Source organism: Thamnophis sirtalis, unplaced genomic scaffold (assembly GCF_051295495.1).
Source record: "Thamnophis sirtalis isolate CommonGarterSnake01/CBP01778 unplaced genomic scaffold, rThaSir2_p1.2 scaffold_6, whole genome shotgun sequence".
Taxonomy (NCBI): Eukaryota; Metazoa; Chordata; class Lepidosauria; order Squamata; family Natricidae; genus Thamnophis; species Thamnophis sirtalis.
This window is the reverse complement of record NW_028261386.1, coordinates 1,216,809-1,237,224: the sequence shown is the minus strand read 5'-3', so window position 1 is coordinate 1,237,224 and position 20,416 is coordinate 1,216,809. Positions and strand designations below refer to the sequence as shown.

At 43.8% G+C, this 20,416-nt stretch overlaps 1 protein-coding gene across 7 annotated transcripts in view; it reads right to left on the bottom strand.

Moving 5' to 3' along the window:
• BCAS3 (BCAS3 microtubule associated cell migration factor) overlaps positions 1-20,416 on the bottom strand; it is a 686,211-nt gene that overhangs the window by 602,754 nt on the left and 63,041 nt on the right. For all 7 annotated transcript variants that reach the window (XR_015696858.1, XM_087717092.1, XM_087717090.1 and 4 more), the window contains exons 8-9: positions 3,676-3,783; positions 465-541 (exon numbers count right to left, since the gene is read on the bottom strand). Coding sequence is in view for 6 of the 7 variants with exons in the window: in XM_087717092.1 (XP_087573218.1) it covers positions 465-541; positions 3,676-3,783 (185 nt within the window). In the remaining variant the exon portion in view is untranslated. The remainder of the gene's footprint in view (positions 1-464; positions 542-3,675; positions 3,784-20,416) is intronic.

Here is a 20,416-nt window from a genome sequence, read left to right as displayed (position 1 = left end):
ACCAAACTGCCTCTCTAATACTATTGATCACACAGGTGGTCCTTGACTTACAACAGTTCATTTAATGACCAAAGTCACAACGGCACTGAAAAATGTGACTTCTAATCGTTTCTCACAGTTACGGCCTTTGTAGCAGTTCCGTAATCACGTGATCAAAATTCAAACACTTGCCAATTGGTTCATATTTGTGACGGTCAGTCTCCTAAGGTCAAGTGATCCCCTTTTGCGACCGTCTCACAGGCAAAGTCAATGGGGAAGCCGGACTCACTTAACAACCCAGGTTACTAACTTATCAACTGCTATGATTCCCTTAGGAACTATGGAAAGAAAGGTTGTAAAATGGGGCAAAGCAAAACTCACTTAACTGTCTCACTTAACAACAGAAATTTGGGGCTCAGTTGTGAATGTAAGTCGAGGACTATCTGTAGTATGGAAGTCAATGAGAAATAATTTCGGACACTTACTTGTGACAAAGAATTTTTTAGTGAAAGTGCAGCTGTCGAAGGCAGCAATCTTCTCTTGCAAGACAACAACAAGAATCCTGAAAATACACAAACACACATTTGTGCAAAGTAAAGAATGGTGCTCTAAAACTGTGCTTCCAATTTCGCCCCTTTTGATCACCAAAGAGATCCATGCAGGTAAATCGTTTACAACAGAACCCGGAGTGAAGGAATACACCTTGTGTGGGAAGAGGATCATAAGAAAAACTGTGTCTATGATTAGGGATACGGTGCGCGCGCATGTCTTTCTGTTTGCATGCATGTGTAGTATCCATTTGTACATAGGTTTATTTTTATGCGTTTGTTTTGAAGAGGAAAATATGTTCCTACTTGGATATCACTTCTGGAATTTGTGAAGAAGAAAAAAATGAAACTTGGGATTTTGGTTATGTTGATTAGAAAGATTCGTTGTTATAGAAATGGCTAGTTATACATTAATGTGTGAAAGGAAAAAGTTGAGGCTGGAGTGTGTTTCTCTTGGACTGTGCTAGGGAGAGTTGGAAGTCAATGCCCCCTTTTCTTTCTTTTTCTCTTTCCCCTTTCATCTCACACACCCCTTTCCCTGCTCCCTTTCCCTCCCTTAATTTCCTATTTCCTTTTCTTTCTTTCTTTCTTTTTTTGTATTTCATATTTTATATAATAAAATAAAAATGATATTTGGAAGTATTTGTGGGTTTAGATGCACAGGAAGTTGAAAAGAGAACGATGCCTTATTTCCATCTTAAGAAAAACCATCCACATTACACAAAGTACTTCAACGTGATATTTCGGTATATTGGCTACCACTGCAGTTTTTGTAAGCTGCCTAAAACAACCAAGATTAAATTTGACAGAAGTTGTTTGATTGCTTTTTTTTTAGAGGGGGGTTACTGCAGTTTATTAAGCAGAATTTTAGTTTACATGGGGAAAATAAAACTAGTTTTTACCAAGGATAATTTGCTTTAACTTAATTCTGGGCAACTTTTACTATATTTATAAATAAAACCATAAATAAAACTATGCAGTTGAAATATGCTGTAACTTTAAATGAGTATTTCTAAGGCACGGAAAGGAAAAGGTGGGATAGAAATGTTTGTTAATATTAAATTTAAAAATATAACAAAATAATACCAACCACTCTCTAGCTCTTTCTTCTTTTCTTTCTTTCTTTCTCTCTCTCTTTCTTTCTGCTTTCATTTTTTCCTTCTATCCACATGTTTATGTTCTTTCCTTTCTTCCTTCCTTCTATCCATTTTTCCTTTTCTATATATTCCTCCCTCCCTTTCTTTTTCTTTTTTCTTCCTTCCTTCCTTCGTTTTATTTCCTTCTCTCTATATTCCTTCTTTTCCTTTTCTTTCTCCCTTTCTCCGTTCCTTCCTTCTATCCACCTTCCTTCCTTTTTCTTTCCTTCTCTCTATATTCCTTCTTTTCGTTCTCCCTTCTTTCCTTTTTTCCTTCTGTCCACCTTCCTTCCTTCCCTTTTATTCCTTCTTTCGTACCCTACTCCGTGGTCTTGAACAATAAGGATCAGCAAAGTTGTATGTCATAGGTAGCCAACAGCAGATTCGACAGAGTGAAATTTTCAGATGTGTAACATGACAGGTTTTCAATATTCATGAAAAGGGAAACAATTAGGGCACCAAGGAAGGCGGGGAAGGGTGTGTGTGGAGTGAGATTGTACCTTGTTAACAAAACTGGCATTATAACTCATGTAATTTTTTTAAAACACTCATTTGCCCCAGCAATTCAGATTGAAAATCCATCAAAAGCACCTAGTATATTAATCTGAAAAGTGTTTCATCCTCAAAAATAATCATATTGCTGTTTTTTTTATTGCAAATCTGCTGGGCCTAATAGCCAGCCCTTATTTGCTAAAAGTGTTTTCCCTTGCTTTGACCTCCGCTGCCTTCCATACAATGGAATTAAGAGGAGGAGAGGGGGGGGGGGAATCACTTTATATAATTACCAGGACATGAAATACAAAGACAAAAATGTACCTAACAAAATCTCAAGAAGGGGGGGGCGAGAGAGACAATGGGGAGCTAGGTTTGAGGGGTTCTCTGAAAAAGAGATTCTCCTTTTCACCACTGAGAATACAGATCTCGTTTATATCCACAGTCCTTCAAGCTATCTATTTCCCTTTGGCTCTTTAGAGAATTTCTCAGGAGAAAATTGTTTCCGGAAACGGCTTTATAACAGAAGCAGGCTATTCACTCTTTTGAGTTCATAATATCTGCCCTCAAGCCACCTTTCTCAATGCTGAGGCAGAAGGGGACTCTTCCCATCATTCCCAACCTGATCCTTTAAACCAGAATGGCCAAGGAGATATTTTCCAAAGAAAAGATCTGCATAAGGACGCGCCTGGGATTTAAAGCGTGTTGTGCATCTCTTAAATATGCCCCTTGCTTATTACAAACTTAAATCTGTTCCCTTTAGGCCAGGAGTCCCCAAACTTGGCAACTTTAAGACTGGTTGACTTCCACGCCTAGACTTCCCCAGCCAGTATACTGAGGTCAATCAATCAGAATAGAGCTGGAAGGGACCTTGAAGGTCTTCTAGTACAGTCCCCTGCTCAAACATACTATACTATTTCAGATAAGTGTCTTCTAGTGTCTTCTTAAAAAGACTCCAGTGATGAAGCACCCACAACTTCTGGTGGCAAACTGTTACACTGGTTAATTGTCCTCACTGTTAGGAAGTTTCTCCTTAATTCCAGGTTGCCTCTCTCCTTTATTAGTTTCTGCCAATTGTTTCTTGTCCTGCCTTCTGATGCTTTGGAAAATAAGTTGGCCCCTCTATTCTGTGGCAGCCCCTCAAATATTGGCACCATCATGTCATCCCAAGTCCTTCTTTTCTCTAGACTGGCCATACCCAAATTCCTGCAACCATTCTTCATATGTTTTCATCTCCAGGCTTTTAATCGCCTTAGTTGGTCTTCTTTGCACTTTCCCTGCAGTCTTTTTGAGATGAGAAGCTGTCCCCCCACCCCCACCCTCACCCGCCTTTCCATTTAAATAGATGTATGCATTAACACAGGCCATTCAGGGCCTTTTGTTTCAGCAGTAGCTGCCGAATCTTCCAGCCCCATTCAACCCAGGTAGTTGAAACAACGTGAAGTGACTGCAGTCAAGGCCGAGAGCTTTAGAAACACTGGATGGGAAAGGTTATTTGGAGATCAAAAGGGATTTTTTACCTTCTGTTGCAGTGGAGATCATAAATAGGTGTTTTGAACTGCACAGATTTGACTACTTCCCCTGTTCTCAAAGAATGGAGATCCACGCAGCAGTAAGGAGCGCTGGTGCTGAAAGAGAAACCAAGGAAATTTAGATCTGCTGTTTTCTACTAAAATAGCTTGCAGTCAAAAGGCTTGCTTGGAGTTACTAAATTGATAGACAGGATCAGAAGGAGAAAGTGTTTCTGGGTTACTTCTCCCCCCCCCCATTTTTATGGTATAAAATACAAAAAAAAAAGGAAATAAAGGGAAGGAAAGGGAATGGGAAAAGGGGGAAGAGAAAAAGAAAGAAAAGGGGGCAGTTTTTTTGGGGGGGGGTTACTTAAAGGGAAAAAGAGAGCCAAGCAAAAGGCAATAATCTGAAATAAATGATTAAAAATAGAGATTAAAACATTCTGTTAGGTATAAATATAATATATTTTTCTATATTATATAGAAAATAAGGGAAATTTGTATTTAATATTGCATTTTTGACGGCAGTAAGAATTATATTTGCACAGAATTGGAAAAATGAGGAAACCCCAAGAGAAGATGTAATTTAAAAAATATTAGATTGTGCAGAGATAGATAGATTGACATTAAAGATAAAAGAGAAGGAAGATACAGAATACTTTCACATATGGGATTCGTTTTATAGATGGCTGGATAATAGAAGTAGAAATCAGGAGCTGGGAAAGCATTAATATGTAAGCAATTGACCCAGACAATGCACTATTCACAAAGTACTTATCTATATTAAATGAAAATGTACAAATAAAGATCTTTTAAAAAGAGATTAAAACTGTCACCCTAGAAACACTAGCACAAAATAACAACCATGAATTTAAAAATGGCCTACTTAGAATCACAACTAAGTCCAAAGTTTCTGTCCTAAGCAAGGCAATTGTTAAGTGAGTTTTGTCCTATTTTACGACTATTCCTGCCACAGTTGTTAAGTGAACCGCTACAGTTGTTAAGCTAGTAACCCTGTTAAGTAAATCTGCTTTCCACGTCGACTTTGTCAGTCAGAAGATCATGAAAGGTAGTCACGTGACCCCAGGACATGGCAACCATCAGAAATACATGCCAGTTTCTAAGCCTTTGAATTTTGACCACGTGTCCACGGGAATGCTGCAACAGTCGCTAGTATGAAAAACAATCATACGTCTTTTTTCCCCCCAGTGGTGTTGTAACTTCAGTCACTAAACGAATGGTTGTAAGTCAAGGACTTCCTATATTTAAAAGGGTGAAGGCAGAAGGGATCAGAGGTGGGATTCAGCAGGTTCTGGCCGGTTCTGGAGAAACAGTAACGGAACTTTAGAGTAGTTCGGAGAACCAGTAAATACCACCTCTGGCTGGCCCCGCCCCCATCTATTCTCTGCCTCCCGAGTCCCAGCTGATCGAGAGGAAATAGGGATTTTTGCAGTATCCTTCCTCTGCCACGCCCATCAAGCCACACCTACCAAGTCACACCCACCAAGCCACGCCCACAGGACCAGTAGTAAACGTTTTTGAATCCCACCACTGCAAGAGATTATTAGGAAAACTGGGGAACACCAATGGCTTTTCTGGACTCCAAGGAGATCACAGAAGGGCATTCAAGGTAAATGTTGGGGGTGATGTTATGCCAATTATTAGGACTGGCCATTAATGGAGAAACTGGGTGCCAAAGAGCCAATCTTCTTTTATAGCTTGTGAAATGAGGAAGAAAGACAGGCCGTTTATGTTCATGCAACATAATTCTCAAGGAAAAGAGAGTCCTGGAGAGGAAATGACTTTGCTCGGTTTTCCTTTAAAATATCCACAGAGGTTTCCTTTTTTTAAAAAAATAATAATTTTAATAGAACGTTTTAATCTTTAAAACCAGAAAGAAAAACACCACAAAAACAAACAAAACACAAAACATACATAATATAGTTTGACTCCCTCTTCTTTGTGGCAACCCCTGAGATATTGGAAGACTGCTATCATGTCTCCCCTAGTCCTTCTTTTCATTAAACTAGACGTACCCAGTTCCTGCAACCGTTCTTCATATGTTTTAGCCTCTAGTCCCCTAATCCTCTTTCTTGCTCTTCTCTGCACTCTTTCTAGAGTCTCCACATCTTTTCTACATCATGGAGACCAAAACTGGATGCCGTATTCCAAGTGCGGCCTTCCCAAGGCCTTATAAAGTGGCATTAACCCTTCACGGGATCTTGATTCTATCCCTCTCTTTATGCAGCCTAGAACTGTGTTGGCTTTTTTGGCAGCTGCTGCACACGGCTGGCTCCTATTTAAATGGTTGTCCACTAGGACTCCAAGATCCCTTTCACAGTTACTACTATTGAGCAAGGTACCACCTATACTGTACCTGTGCATTTCGTTTTTCTTGCCTAAATGTAGAACCTGACTTTTTTGTGAAAATCCAGCTTTCTTTCAACAGAAGGGGGCGAAAAAGATGGCGGCGGATGTGTTTTGCAAGCCAGGGAGGAAAAGAAGCTTTGATGTGGCAATTCGCAGGACACCTATTTCCTCCTCTTCTCCTCTTGGAAAGTTTGGCCATTTCTAGGCTCCGCCCGCACTAAAAGTGGCAGAGAATGAGCAGCTGTGTCAATACATCCCAAGAAACATCAAAAAGAAGGGATTCACTAGAGCTAGCTGTAGACAAATGGGAGATTAGGGCCAAAACCTGCCCTTTCAAGCTTTCTAAAAATACGCTGGAAGAGATAATTGCAGATCTATCTCAGCGCAAAGTAAAACAAAAACTGGGGGAAAGTTTAGGAAAGACACATGTTCTGGGTATGAAATTTAGCTGGTGTTTTTTTTTTAATTTATTATGAAAACTGTGTCCTGTGTCATCTCAAAAAATTACAGGTAAGTCCTTGACATACAACCGTTCGTTTAGTAACTGCTCGAATTTACAACAGCCCTGAAAAAAGTGGCCTACAACACTTTTTCACACTTACAAGCTGTTCTCACCAAGGCTTCCCCAAAAAGCACAAAGCAGATTCCTGGTCTTGACAAAACCCCTTTTATTAAACGAATGCGAATTCCTCTCGTTCACATTCAGCCAAGCCCTGGCAAACAATATTTCAAAGGTGAATTTATGGCCACGGACCTTATCTAGCTTGGAAAGCTACCATGTAAATATTTTCCAAACGCAGTGCTGTGCAAGAAAAGACTGGGCACAGAGTCTCTGAGATTCACGGACAGATCTTCACATTCCTGAAACGAAGGAACGAAGGAATTGTTCCCTGCAAAAGCCCACTCCTAGTTCGCTCCTCTTTTATTTCCTCTGGGAGGGGCCATTCAACGTCCACCTGTGGCTTTACTCCAAAGTCTACCCCTCTTCTTTAGCTGTTCTCTGCGCATGCGCACACTGGGAACAGGCTCCAGCTGTTCCTCTGCCTCACTGCTGTCTAGCTCCGAAGGCAGCCGAGAACTGCCAGACAGCCTTGGCCCCATCTCTACCTCTGATGCAGAGCCCTTCCCCAGCCTCCAGGACTGGCCCATGTTCCTCCCCAGCCTCCTCACTGTCCAACTCTTCTGCCAACTCCGCTGGCCGCTGGTGGGCCACAACACAAACACTGTAGCATCCTGTAACTTTGAATGGTCACTAAATGAACTGTTTTATGAGCTGGAGAAGCTTCTTGGATGAGAAGTGAAAGGTCTTCAAAGAAAAACAAGAAAGTCCAGTTGCTTCTTGAAAAAAGCACCTCCATTGGGCTACCTATATTCCACCCGAGCAAAAGGCAGCAAAAGATGGGAATTAGGGCCACTACATCCCTCCCTCTATGGCAGACACTGACTTTAACTCATTTTATGGCGGATTTCTAACGTTTTTCACAAATCCAAAGGCGGGTTTCCCTACTGTGGACATGATGTTTCAAACATTAGTCTTAAGCTTTTGGCCTCTGCTCTCCTTTAATTCTGTACCTGACTCTTCGCCCTGGCAGAAATATTTCAATTAAAAGGCTGCTGGTTTCAAAGTAGCCCCCAGAAGCTCTTCCCATTGCTTTGGGTTGTTGTTGTTGTTGTTGCTGCTGTTGTAGCTTTTTGGTGTTTGGCTGGTCTTGTTTTTATTGTTCTCATTGTGAGGTCTGTGCCGTGGATGCTTTAGTTGTTTCTCAAGAGTCTTTTTGATTGCGTCAAGGGTGAAATGTGTTGGGTAAAGTGAATAAATAGTGCTCTGTTATGTTGATGGCTTTGCTCTTGGGTTCTAATGAGGTTCCTGTCCTTCTTGAAGGCTAGAGAGGAGGACACAAAAGGCTGGGAGAGTCATTGTGGAATCATGTGCATGGGAGTGGCTCCATCGCCTGGAGGAGTGGATGATGGGAACAGTAGTACCATTGAGTTAGAGCTCCTATGTAAGGGGGTGGTGGTGCCTCAATTGCCTGGGGGAGTGGATGATGAGATCAGTGGTACCATTCAGGCAGAGCCCACCCGCAAGTCCTTCCTCCTGGTATCCGTCAGTGAATAATTCAGTCCACACATTTCTTGAGGAGAAACCAAACCCAAAAGATGGCTACTGCATTTCCCTTTTCTTTATCTTTCCTTCCATTTCAATGAGATTTTTATACTGAGTTCCATGGGGCCATCCACACCTCTTGTCTCTCCCCCGCCCCCCCCCCCACTTCCCCATCGGCCACCTTTGCTTCCTAACATATTGTTGTTGTTAGTTGCGAAGTCGTGTCCGATCCATTGTGACTCCATGGACCACGTTCCTCCAGGCCCTCCTGTCCTCTGCCACCCTCTGGAGTCCACTGAAGCTCACGCCAACTGATTCGGTGACTCCATCCAGCCCCCTCATTCTCTGCCATCCCTTTTCTTCTTCTTTTGCCCTCAGTCATTCCCAGCATGAGGCTCTTCTCCAGGGAGTCCTTCCTTCTCATTAGGTGGCCAAAGTACTTGAGTTTCCTCTTCAGGATCTGGCCTTCTAAAGAGCAGTCAGGGTGGATCTCCTCTAGGACTGACCGGTTGGATGGCCTTGCAGTCCAAGGGACTCAATGCAGGAGTCTTCTCCAGCACCAGAGTTCAAAGGCCTCCATTCTTTGGCGCTCAGCCTTCCTTATTTCCCAACCTTCATAGCCATCCATTGCAACTGGGAAAACCAGAGCCTTGACTAGATGCACTTTTGTTGGCAGGGGGATGTCTCTGCTTTTTAATATGCTGTCTAGATTTGCAATAGCTTTCCTCCCCAGGAGCAAGTGTCTTTTAATACAGTAATTTAAATGGCAGATGGTGCCAGGAGCAATCCGGAGTGCCTATTTTTATTTTTTTTATTCATGTAAATTTAAGATGCTCTGTTTTGGGAAGCCGTTATGCATTTTCTTTTTAAAGTTTGAGTTCGTCTGGAAAACCTTGCAACAACAGAGTTCAAGTTCAAAGCCAAAGCTTTTAAAGCCAACAGCATCCATCTTCTGGCTACGGGGACGGATCGACGAAAGGTAGGTTTGACCATGTTGCAGAGTAGTTAAAATCCTCAGAGGACTCATTCTTTTTGGAAGGAGGGGAGTGGGGTAAATATGAAAAATATATAGACCATATTAGAAGCCAGGATTTGTTTTTCCTAGCGGTAAATGCACAATAAGCATGCACGGCCCTCGAGGGAGCAATTTAGCTAACTCAGGAAGTTGAGCTCACGTCTCTGCGGGAGATTGACAATAGAGTTGTGGTTCGGCACGGAATGGGATACCCAGATGAGCATCCCGACCAAGATTCTGATAGGACGAGAGCAAAAGGGCCGATATAACGGAACCCGGAGCCAACCAATCAGATAAAGGATGGCAGTTCATCCTATAAACAAACAAACAAATAAACAAATAGACCACCAAAAAGCCCTGGAAGAAACCTCTACTTAAAATCCTAGACAAGATCCAAACAACAATTCTTAAACAAACAAGAGAGGAAGATGGGCAACCACAGGCCACGGCTTAATAGGAAGTTACAACGCAGCTGAAAAGGTTTGGAGCTCCTCTCGAAAGATTTCCATCTCCAGCCAAACTTTTACCTCGCAAGCAGAGAAGGCAAAAGGCAGCAATTTAGCAGTGCCAGTTTCGAGATCTTTTGGGATCCAGCTGGCCCAGTTCTCACACATTCAATCTTTAGAATAGAATAGAATAGAATAGAATAGAATAGAATAACGGAGTCGGAAGGGACCTTGGAGGTCTTCTAGTCCAACCCTCTGCTCAGGCAGGAAACCCTAGACCACTTCAGACCAATGGCTGTCCAGTCTCTTCTTTGAAACTTCCAGGGTTGGACCAAAAAGTGCTTTTTTTCCAAGAGGCAACTGGACTTTCTGGTTGTTCTTTAAAAAGCAATGTGGGAGGAGTGGAAGAAACACACACACAGACACAAACTTGCAGCTGTGTCAGGAACAGCTGCCCTCCATCCTCCGAGTGCAAGGTTTGGCATAGATTCTAATTGCTTTTGCCCACTTTCAGGGCCTATCTTGGCTACAAACCGCAACATAAATATAATTATCGGTAGAGCTCCTTTTATGTTGCAACACGTATACAGCTATTTTATCTCACACACACACACAAAGAGCTCTTGCTGACTTCCCCAACATCTGGGCGCCCTCCTTGTGTGGGCTTCCCCAGCTCCCCCGGCTGCCAGCAATGGCCCTTCTGTCTTGGGAGTTTTGGAAGATGAAGTCGGCAGATTGTGGGGAAAGTCGCTGCGGATTCTTCCGCCGAGCAGGGCCATTTGCACTGTGTGCATCAAGGAAACATCTCAGGGTCTGTTTGAGTAGCCACAGCTGACCGGGTTTTACAACCCAACTGGGACACCCTGGTCTCCTCCAAAGCCTCCCTGCCATCATAGCACTTCATACGCACATGGAGCTGCCTTGGTGCAGGAATTCATTTAGTGCCCGTTTGAAATTACTACATCACGATCGTTTTTCACACTTATGTCCCTTTGCTAAAGCATTTAAAGAACGGTTGCAGGAACTGGGTATGTCCAGTCTGATGAAAAGAAGGGCCAGGGGAGGCATGATAGCCGTCCTCCAATATTTGAGGGGCTGCCACAAGAACGGGGCAGTCAAGCTATTCTCCAGAGCACCTGAAAGCAGGAACAAGAAGCAACGGGTGGAAACTAATCAAGGAGAGAAGCAACCTAAAACTAAGTGGAAATTTCCTGACAATTAGAACAATTAATCAGAGGAACAATTTGCCTCCAGAAGTTGTGAATTCTCCATCACCGGAAATTTTTAAGAAGAGGTTGGATGGCCATTTGTCTGAATTAGTGTACGGTTTCCTACCTAGGCAGGGGGTTGGACTAGAAGACCTCCAAGGTCCCTTCCAACTCTGTTGTTCTGTTTTATTCTATTCTATTCCATTCCATTCCATCCCATTCTCTATTCTATTCCATTCCATTTCATTCTCTATTCTATTCTATTTTCATTCCATTCTATATTCTATTCTATTCTTGTTGATATTTCTATTCTATTCATTGCTATTCTATTCTATTCTATCCCATACCATCCTATTATAGTCACAACAGCTGACCAGGCTTACAACCCAAGTGGAACACACCGTTTTTCACACTTACAACCGTTGCAGCATCCCCATAGTTGTATGATCAAAATGCAGATTTTGGCTCATATTTATTATGACAGTTCCAGTCTTCCATAATTGAGGGGTTGTTACTTAAGAGGGTTGGCTTCTTCTCCAAAGTACCTGAGCGCCAGACAAGAAGTCACGGGTGGAAGACGATCAAAAAGAGAAGACATCCAGCTCGAGCAGGTGGTTGGACTAGAACAGTGTTTTTCAACCACTGTGCCGCGGCACACTAGTGTGCCGTGACATAGTGTAAGGTGTGCCGTGGGAGAATTACTTTATATATAGTCAATATAGGCACAGAGTTAAATTTTTTTAACATTTTCTAATGGTGGTGTGCCTCGTGATTTTTTTCATGAAAAAAGTGTGCCTTTGCACAAAAAAGGTTGAAAAACACTGGACTAGAAGACCTCCAAGGTTCCTTCCAACCCTATTATTCCATGTTTTTTTTAACATTGTATTCCATAGTCTGAATGAATATATAAACAGAGAGCACACTCCAACTTCCTTCAGATACTGATGCTGCTACCTAGTTCGGTAATGAAACGTCTCCAAGAAAACGATGATTACGGGGACTGGAGGCTAAAATATATGAAGAACGGTTGCAGGAACTGGCTATGTCTAGTTTAATGAAAAGAAGGACCAAGGGAGACATGATAGCAGTCTTCCAATATCTCAGGGGTTGCCCCAAAGAAGAGGGAGTCAAGCTATTCTCCAAGGCACCTGAAGGTAAAACAAGAAGCAATGGGTGGAAACTAATCAAGGAGAGAAGCAACTTAGAACTGAGGAGAAATTTCCTGACAGTTAAAACAATCAATCAGTGGAACGACTTGATTCCAGAAGTTGTGAATGCTCCAATACTGGAAGTTTTTAAGAAGATGCTGGATAGCCATTTGTCTGAAGTGGTGTAGGATTTCCTACCTAAGTGGGGGGTTGGACTAGAAGACCTCCAAGGTCCCTTCCAACTCTGTTACTGTATTCTAAAAACCACCAAGCTCAGAGAGTATCAAAGCGCCCCCCCCCCCCACATCAATAATGCTCAGCAGCTTGGGAGGAATCTGGGATTGGGGGGGGGGGGATTCAAAAGCCTGCTCCAGTATATGACAAGGTGGGTTTTTGGCCAGTTGTGCATTTATGCAACAGCTAGCAAGGCAAGAGGAAGGAAGGAAGAGACAGTACCAATTAGAGAACAGGGAGGGGGAGGAGGAGGAGGAGGAAGCCATGCGCTCGGGCCCCCCTCTGTCATATTGATTTATCACAGCGATTCCGATGGCAGACAAAAACACACAGATGCAAACAATTACACTATTTTTGTAGGCAACAAGTGAGGTGGGTGGTAACTGAGAAAATTTTGAAAAGGGGGGGGGGGTTGAGGATAAGACAAGCACAATATTCCAAGGCCTTTTATTCCTCTCCTCCCTCCTCTTCTTCTCCACACCCCCCCCCCCCCCCACAAAGTATCCCTCACATCACACAACAAACGTTGTTGGCCACATGAGAAACTTTCCAAGGCCCGAAGGGAAGGCCTTTGATTCCAGACTCTGCTCTGGGCATTTAGCAAGGACGTAATTAGGGTAAAAAGTTCAACCGCAGTTCCATGTCTAGAGAGCTGCCAGAAATAAGATTTCCTCTCCTTCCCTGGCTTCTTATTCTTACCCGCCCGGCTGCCTCAAAAGAATGTTTTTTGTTTTTTTTAAATAAAAAAGAAACCCAGATTGAAAACATTTGGGATCTTGGAAATGGCTGCTCTTCTAATTAACTTGATCGCGTTTGCATTATTTAATAAATTAAAGGGCTCTCGAAAGGCAGGCCTTGGGCCAACGGGATGGCTCCCCTGCTGGAATAGGGATTATCACTTAGCTGTCCTTTCAGGGGGAGGGAAAGGGAGCCGGGCGTCTCTTCTGGCCGGCAGTTATGTTTTGATTTAATTCTCGGGTGTCGATGGGTAAGTGTCCAAAGGCAGCCAGAGCCTGAGAAAAAAATGCTGGATCACAGCTCAAGGCACAGAGTGGGGGCCACCTCTGCATCGTTTCGGAGGTAAAAAATGTGGATTTGGCCTAGTTTTAATTTCTGCGCATTGTTATTCTCTTGCGCAGACAGGGGTGGGATTCAGCCGGTTCAAGCGAACCGGATATTAATTTTGCACCTGGTTCACCAAACCGGTAGTTGCAAGGACTGCCTCACCCCTCCCAGGAGTCTCCACGTGGCCCATTTTGGATGCCAGGTAATTAGAGGGCCCACATCAGGGGGGGGTTTCTCGCCCCGTTCCAACCGGTTCGGTTGGAACGGGGCCGGCGGCGTCCTCGTGCACGCGCACAGTGCACGCATGCGTACTAGCGTCTGTGCGATGCTCCAGCTGCTCCTGGAGGATCGCGCAGGTGCTGTATCCGTCCTGCGCATGCGTGGAAGCGCAGAACTCGTCAAAACCGGGTAAGGAGCGCGGGCGGGCGGGCGGGCCCTTCGCCGTTCCCGGAAGTTACTTACTTCCGGGTTCGCCGACCAAGCGGTTTGCGGGGACCGCCGCGAACCAGTTGAAACCCACCCCTGGCCCACATGGAGGCTCTGTGAAGGCAAAAAACGGGCCTCCTAGAAGTTCTGGAAGTTTGGAAACGGGCCTGTTTCTGGCCTCTGGAGCCCGGGGGAGGCTGTTTTTGCCCTCCCGGAAGCTCGAGGAAAGCCTCTGGAACCTGGGGAGGGCGAAACCCCTGCCCTGCCGTGGTGCAGGAGGCCAAGGAGGCCACACCCACCATGGCCACACCCACCAAGCAACCGGGCAGTGAATCGGTGCTAACATTTTTCAACCCCACCACTGTTCGTAGATCTTGGTGGGAAAGGTTGGCCCTGAAAACTCCAGGATACAAGGGGAATCTGTAAAGGAAGGGTGTCCTTTTAAGACTTGTGGACTTCAGCCTCCTGGGAAAGCCAAGGGAAATCATCAAAACCATCGAAAAGTTAGAATATTTTGGACATGTGATGTGACACCCGGAAAAATACGGCGTGCTTCACTTAATTCTCCAAGGCAAGACTGAAGGCCAACGAGGTCCAAGCAGAAGAAAAACATCATGGCTTCAAAATCTAAGGGATTAGTTTGGATCAAACTCAACAGCACTTTTCCACGCGGCTGTTGATAAAAATAGGATCGCCAACATCCGATGATGAATATATGGCACAAGAAGAAGGACTTCAACTCCCAGAATTCCCCAGCCAGCCTTTTAACCTTGGGGGGGGGGAGAGTATGGCTGGTTGGGGGATTCTGGGAGTTGAAGTCCACAAAGTTGCCAAAGTTAGACACCCCTGCTGTATATAAACTCTGACAAGTTTAGCTTTGTCTCCAACCAATGAAAGAGGGGCCTGGCAGAACAAAAGCAACGCAGAAAGAAATTCAGCCCAGAGAGATTTCTCTCTCTCTTTCTCTTCCGAATAGAAATGCCACTCGGATCACGGAAGGACGTGTTTTGGACGTTGCTGTAGATTCGTCCGGTGATATTATGTTTTTGTTTCTTGCTTTCAGAGTGTCCTTGAATAAAGAACACTTTTCTGAAATGCCTCCAGCTGAAGCAATTAAAAGCAAAGAAAACACATTTTATTGGCACTTTGGGAATCCTCTCTTTCCCTCCTCATTTATTCACAAGTCATAATATTTCATAAGAAGTCAGCAGTCGAGAACGGCAGGTAAAAAGGGCTGGAATTACGACTGAGCACAGCACCGTCTCGGGCCAATGAGACTGAAACTTAAGAACATCTTCTAGCTATGGAGGCCAGTCCAACATAAGGATCTGGAGACGATAAAGAGCTATGGGGTCCTCAGAGCTTGACAGACATTTCATGACCCAACTAGGTGACATCATCAGTGCTTTGAAGCAGTGGTGAAATCTAAAAAAGTTTCCTACCGGTTCTGTAGGCGTGGCTTGGTGGGGGTCATGTGACTGGGTGTGTGTTACTATGTAGTCATGTGACTGGAGGGGCAGTCAAAAGACAGAAATTCACTTTAACAATGTCCTCCTGGAGCAGGGGGTTGGACTAGATGACCTCCAGGTCCTTACCAGCCCTGAGCATTGCTGTGCTCTTTCAAGGTGTCTTCTGAAGCTGCGTCGAGTGCCAGGTTTGTGGTCCTTCCACTCTCTCCTTTTTTCCCTCCCTCACTCCCTCTCTCTCTCTCTCTCTTTCTTTCGCAGCAACCCCTCACTACTTTTAAAAGTTCCCCGGAAGCTTTTTTTTGCTACCGTTTCACAGAACCGAGGACAATTGTCCCTACCCGAGCCGATTTCCCCCCTGCTTGGAAGGGAGTGGAGTTTACCCTGTGTTTATATACTTGGGGCTTGCTCTGTGGGTGTTGGTGGGTGAGCTTTTGGAGGTTGCTTGATTGGGGTCCTTATTTACTGTATGATTGTGTGTCTGAGTTGATAGCTCTTTGATTGGGGTATTGTTTACTACTTAATTGTTGTTTTTTTGTTAATCTTGGTGTGAAGCCTCTTGACACCAGACCAACAATCAAGACAACTATCAACTCAGACAAAGAAGGCTGCCATCAAGGCTGACAGGAGAAGCCCCTTGTATGTAAACAAAGAGCCAACTATTTCCTTCTAGCACTGATGTTGTTATTCAGCTGGGTAATGAGATGCCTGCAAGAAAACCACCAACCACAGAGAGCACCAAGGATCTCTCAGTCCTCCTCCTCCTCTTCCTCCTCAAACCCCACTCCCTTTTGCTACTTACAATATTACCTAGTTAGCTCACAAAACATTTGCAAGAAAACCTGGAAATCTGGGAAACAGAAATGCTTGGGCACTGCTGAAGAAGAGACAAAACACAATACAATACAATACAATAGCAGAGTTGGAAGGGACCTTGGAGGTCTTCTAGTCCAACCCCCTGCCTAGGCAGGAAACCCTATACCATTTCAGACAAATGGCTATCCAACATCTTCTTAAAGACATCCAGTGTTGGGGCGTTCACAACTTCTGGAGGCAACTTCTGTTCCACTGGTTAATTGTCCTCACTGTCCTTAGTTCTAAGTTGCTTCTCTCCTTGATTAGTTTCCACCCATTGCTTCTTGTCCTGCCCTCAGGTGCCTTGGAGAATAGCTTGACTCCCTCTTCTTTGGGGCAGCCCCTGAGATATTGGAACACTGCTATCATGTCTCCCCTAGTCCTTCTTTCTAGAGAAGATACCTTTGTCTTCTCTCTACAACTTCAGGATAGAGAAAAGAGAGCACAATGCAGAATAACAGAATTGGAAGGAACCTTGGTGGTCATCTAGTCCAACCACCTGCTCAAGCAGTGCTGAAAACCAGTTTGCGCATGCGTGCCGGCCAGGTGATCGTTGGGCACACATGTACGCCACAACCCAGAAGTTCAGCTTTTCTGGACTGTGGCCCTGAATGAGTGTGTGCGTGCACACAGCGTTTCTATGCGACAGTGCCGGAAAGGTTTGCCATCACGGGTTTATAGGGTCATCATTTCAGACAAGCGACTGTCAAATCTCTTAGAAACATCCAGTAATGGAGCACCCACAACTTCTGGAGGCAACAAGCCAAGATTTCACTAAGATCAGGATTCCTCCCACCCACATCGTGCCTTAAAACAGTGCCCTAAAAAGCAAACAATAATAAAACAATCAAAATAATGAACAACAAAGCAAGAAATCAGTGCCCTAAAGCAGTAAAAAAATGTCTATGGAGGCTCTCAATCACCCAGGTCGTGGTTGTCCCAAAAGATGCTTTTTCCAAAAGGCAATTGGACTTTCTCATTTTTTTTCCTTCGAAATTTTTTTGTTCAACAGCATAATAAAATCCTTCAGTTAGAAATGAAACTTGTTCTCGATCATAAAAACTGACTTTTTATGGTGGAAAATTCCATGTGCCGAAAAAGAGCCTTTTTGCTGTCATAACTCCCAGGCTGCATGACAATCGGGCCAATTCCTGAAGCACTGGTAGTTCTCAACTTAACAACAGTTCATTTAGTGACCATTCAAAATTACAACAGCACTGAAAAAAGTGACTTATGGCCGTTTTGCACAAACCATTGCAGTATCCCCACATGAACAAACCTCATACGCTTGGCAACTGACTCATATTTATGATGGCTGCAGTGTCCCGAGGTCCAAACTCACTTAACAACTGTCTCGCTTAGCAAAAGGGATTTTGGGCTCAATTGTGGACATAAGTCGAGGACTACTGTATTTTTTCCATCAGTGATCATGTCCATTTTGCTCCTACCTGACATTTTGTTCAAAAGATTAAAGCAAAGAAGCTTGGAATATCACGCAGCGATTATGTCAACCTGCAAACTTCGTTTCCCAAAAGCCCTTCTTCCCCTCCGCAATGAGGACTAAAACATGCTACTTTCGGTGAAAATCTAGCCTAGAAGGCAAACAGACTTTGTAAAGTCTGATAAAGAAGAAGTTAGGGCAGCAAAATTTCCTATTTAATAACCGTGTTTCCTCGAAAATAAGACAGGGTCTTATTTTCTTTTGACCCCCGAAATAAGCGCTTGGCCTTATTTTCAGGGAGGTCTTATTATTTTTGAGGTGCAGAAGGCGGCGAGCGTGATCACCTCATGGCTGCTGCTGTGTGGCAATATTTGGGGGAGGGCTTATTTTCAGGGGAGGGCTTATTTTAGCACATACGCTCAAAAGCTCATTTGGGCTTATTATCCAGGGAAGGTCTTATTTGGGGGAAAACAAGGTAGATGTGGGATTCTTTATCGCCCCCCCCCCAGGGCTTTCAATTGCTGCCTTATCACTTAATAAATAACCTTTCATCATTTCAGTGGTGACTCTTTGCTAGTTCTGTGTCCCCAAATAGTTTCAAAAGCCCTCTTTTCCCCTTCTTCCACCCGTTTCTGAACTGCGTATGAAAGCCAGCGGAATTTGCGGCTTGAGCTGGCTGTTGCTGGTTGTTTTCACTGGGCGAGTTCCATTCTCTCCGCCTAGACAACAGAATTTCCCTATCGGTCCCCACAGAGCATTTAATTTGGGGAGAAATGGGCACGTTTCAATTTAAGCCTATATTTTAAGCACTGGCAGTTATAGGGGGGTGGGGGGGGGAGAAGAATAAAAAGAAGTTAAGGGAGAGAAGGATCACCAGCTCGTTCGCGAGATTAGTTTCACAGATGTGTAATCGATGCTTATTTATTAGACATTCCCTTTAAAATAAAAATGGGGACTTGGTGGATGTTCTTCATAGGAGCTATTTATCATAAAAATCTGGATTATTCCCAAAGAAAACTCCACTGGAAGGCTATTTAGGGGACACAAATGCAGTTTTGTTGTTGTTGTTGTTGTTGTTGTTATTTACAGATTCTCTACTCCCATCCAGGGATGGGGTTGAAAAACATTAGCAAGGAGTTCTCTGCCTGGTTGCTGGATGGGCATGGGCATGGTGGGTGTGACCTATGCAGCCTCCTGCACCATCGGGGGGCATTTTGCCCTCCGCAGGCCCCGGAGGCTTTCCCCGAGCCTCCAGGAAGCTGAAAACTACCTCTCCCAGAGTCCGGAGGCTGGAAACGGGCCCGTTTTCAGACTTCCGATATTTCGGGGAGACCCGTTTTTCACCTTCCCAGAGCCCCCGTGAAGGCCCTGCACTTACCTGGCATGATGCACGGGTCACGTGGAGACTTCTGGGAGGGGAGGGGCTTGGAGGGTGGGCGGGGCCAGCCGATCTTTGCAAAATTAACATCCGGTTTGCCTGAACCGGTGCGAACTGGCTGAATCCCATCCCTGCTCCCATCCCAAAGATGCTCTGAACATTAAATCAAGATTGGTTTTAAAAAATGTCCAGTACAGGTAATGCTCGACTTACAGAAGTTTATTTAGCGACTGTTTGAAGTTACAACGGCAGTGAAAAAAGGAACTTACGACCCTTTTTCACACTTACAACCATCACATCATCTGTGGTCATGTGATCAAAATTCAATCGCTTGGCAACTCATTCATATTTATGACAGCGACCTCCTGACAAGCAATCTCAATGGGGAAGCCAGATTCACTAAACAACCGGGCTCTTAACAACTGCAATGATTCACTTAACAACAGTGGCAAGAAAGGTCGTAAAATGGGGTGAAACTCATTTAACAAATGTTTCACTTAGCAATAGAAATTTTGGACTCAATTGTGGCCCTAAGTCAAGAACTACCTGTATTACTTGCAAAGAAAGAAAATAATTCAAAGCAAATTTAAAGTGAAATATCCTACATTGTTTTTGCATATCCTTTACAGTTCTACTACATAAATATGTAGCTATTTATAAGGGAGCTTAAATAACCGAGTGCACGCTTTCGCCATGACTTATTTTAAGCTAAAGAGCAGAGCTTAGTCATGGAGCTACAAGAATCAGCCTCAACATCTCCAGTTTAAAAGAGTAAAGAAAATAGGTGATGGGGCAGATGTGTATAAGTGAAATCGTAAAGAGTTGCTCAGAGCAAAATCATCATCATCATCATCATCATCATCATCATCATCATCATCATCATCATCATCATCATCGTGTTCTAACTTGCTTTGTTTCCAAGGTCTTATTACACAGTGGCTACTCACGTGACACATGGTGACTTGCCAGTAAAATAGAAAGAAAATAAAGCAAAACCACAGAATATGACTGTGCCTAGTTTTTATTCTACTTATCAACTCTATATGGCAGTCCATCTCACCAAAAAATGACTGATGGAGAAAATGCCATGGTAAATCATTTACAGTTAGTACTCGATGTGCAACAATTCATTTAGTGACTGTTCAAAGTTACACTTTTTCATAGTGATTTATGACCGTTTCTCCACAGATACAACTTTGGCAGCATCCCCATGATGTGATCAATCGTCAGACACATGGTAGCTGATTCGTATTTATGACAGTCACTGTGTCCCGGAGTCATGTGATCTCCATTTGCGACCTTCTGACAAGCAAAGTCACTTTGCAGCCAGATTACTAACTTAACAACTGCAGAGATTCACTTAACCATTGGTCGTAAAATAGGGCAAAACTCAAGAACAGAAATGTTGGGGTCAATGTTAGTCGTAAATCAAGGATTACCTGTACTTCATCCTGATTGGGCTGTTACCTGTGTGAACTTTCAACCACAAGAAAGCACAAAATTTCCATGAGTAAGTGAGGCAGTTAAGTGAGGGGCGCTTCATTTTATGACTTTTTTTGGCATAGTTGTTAAGTGAATCATGCAATTTTGAGCA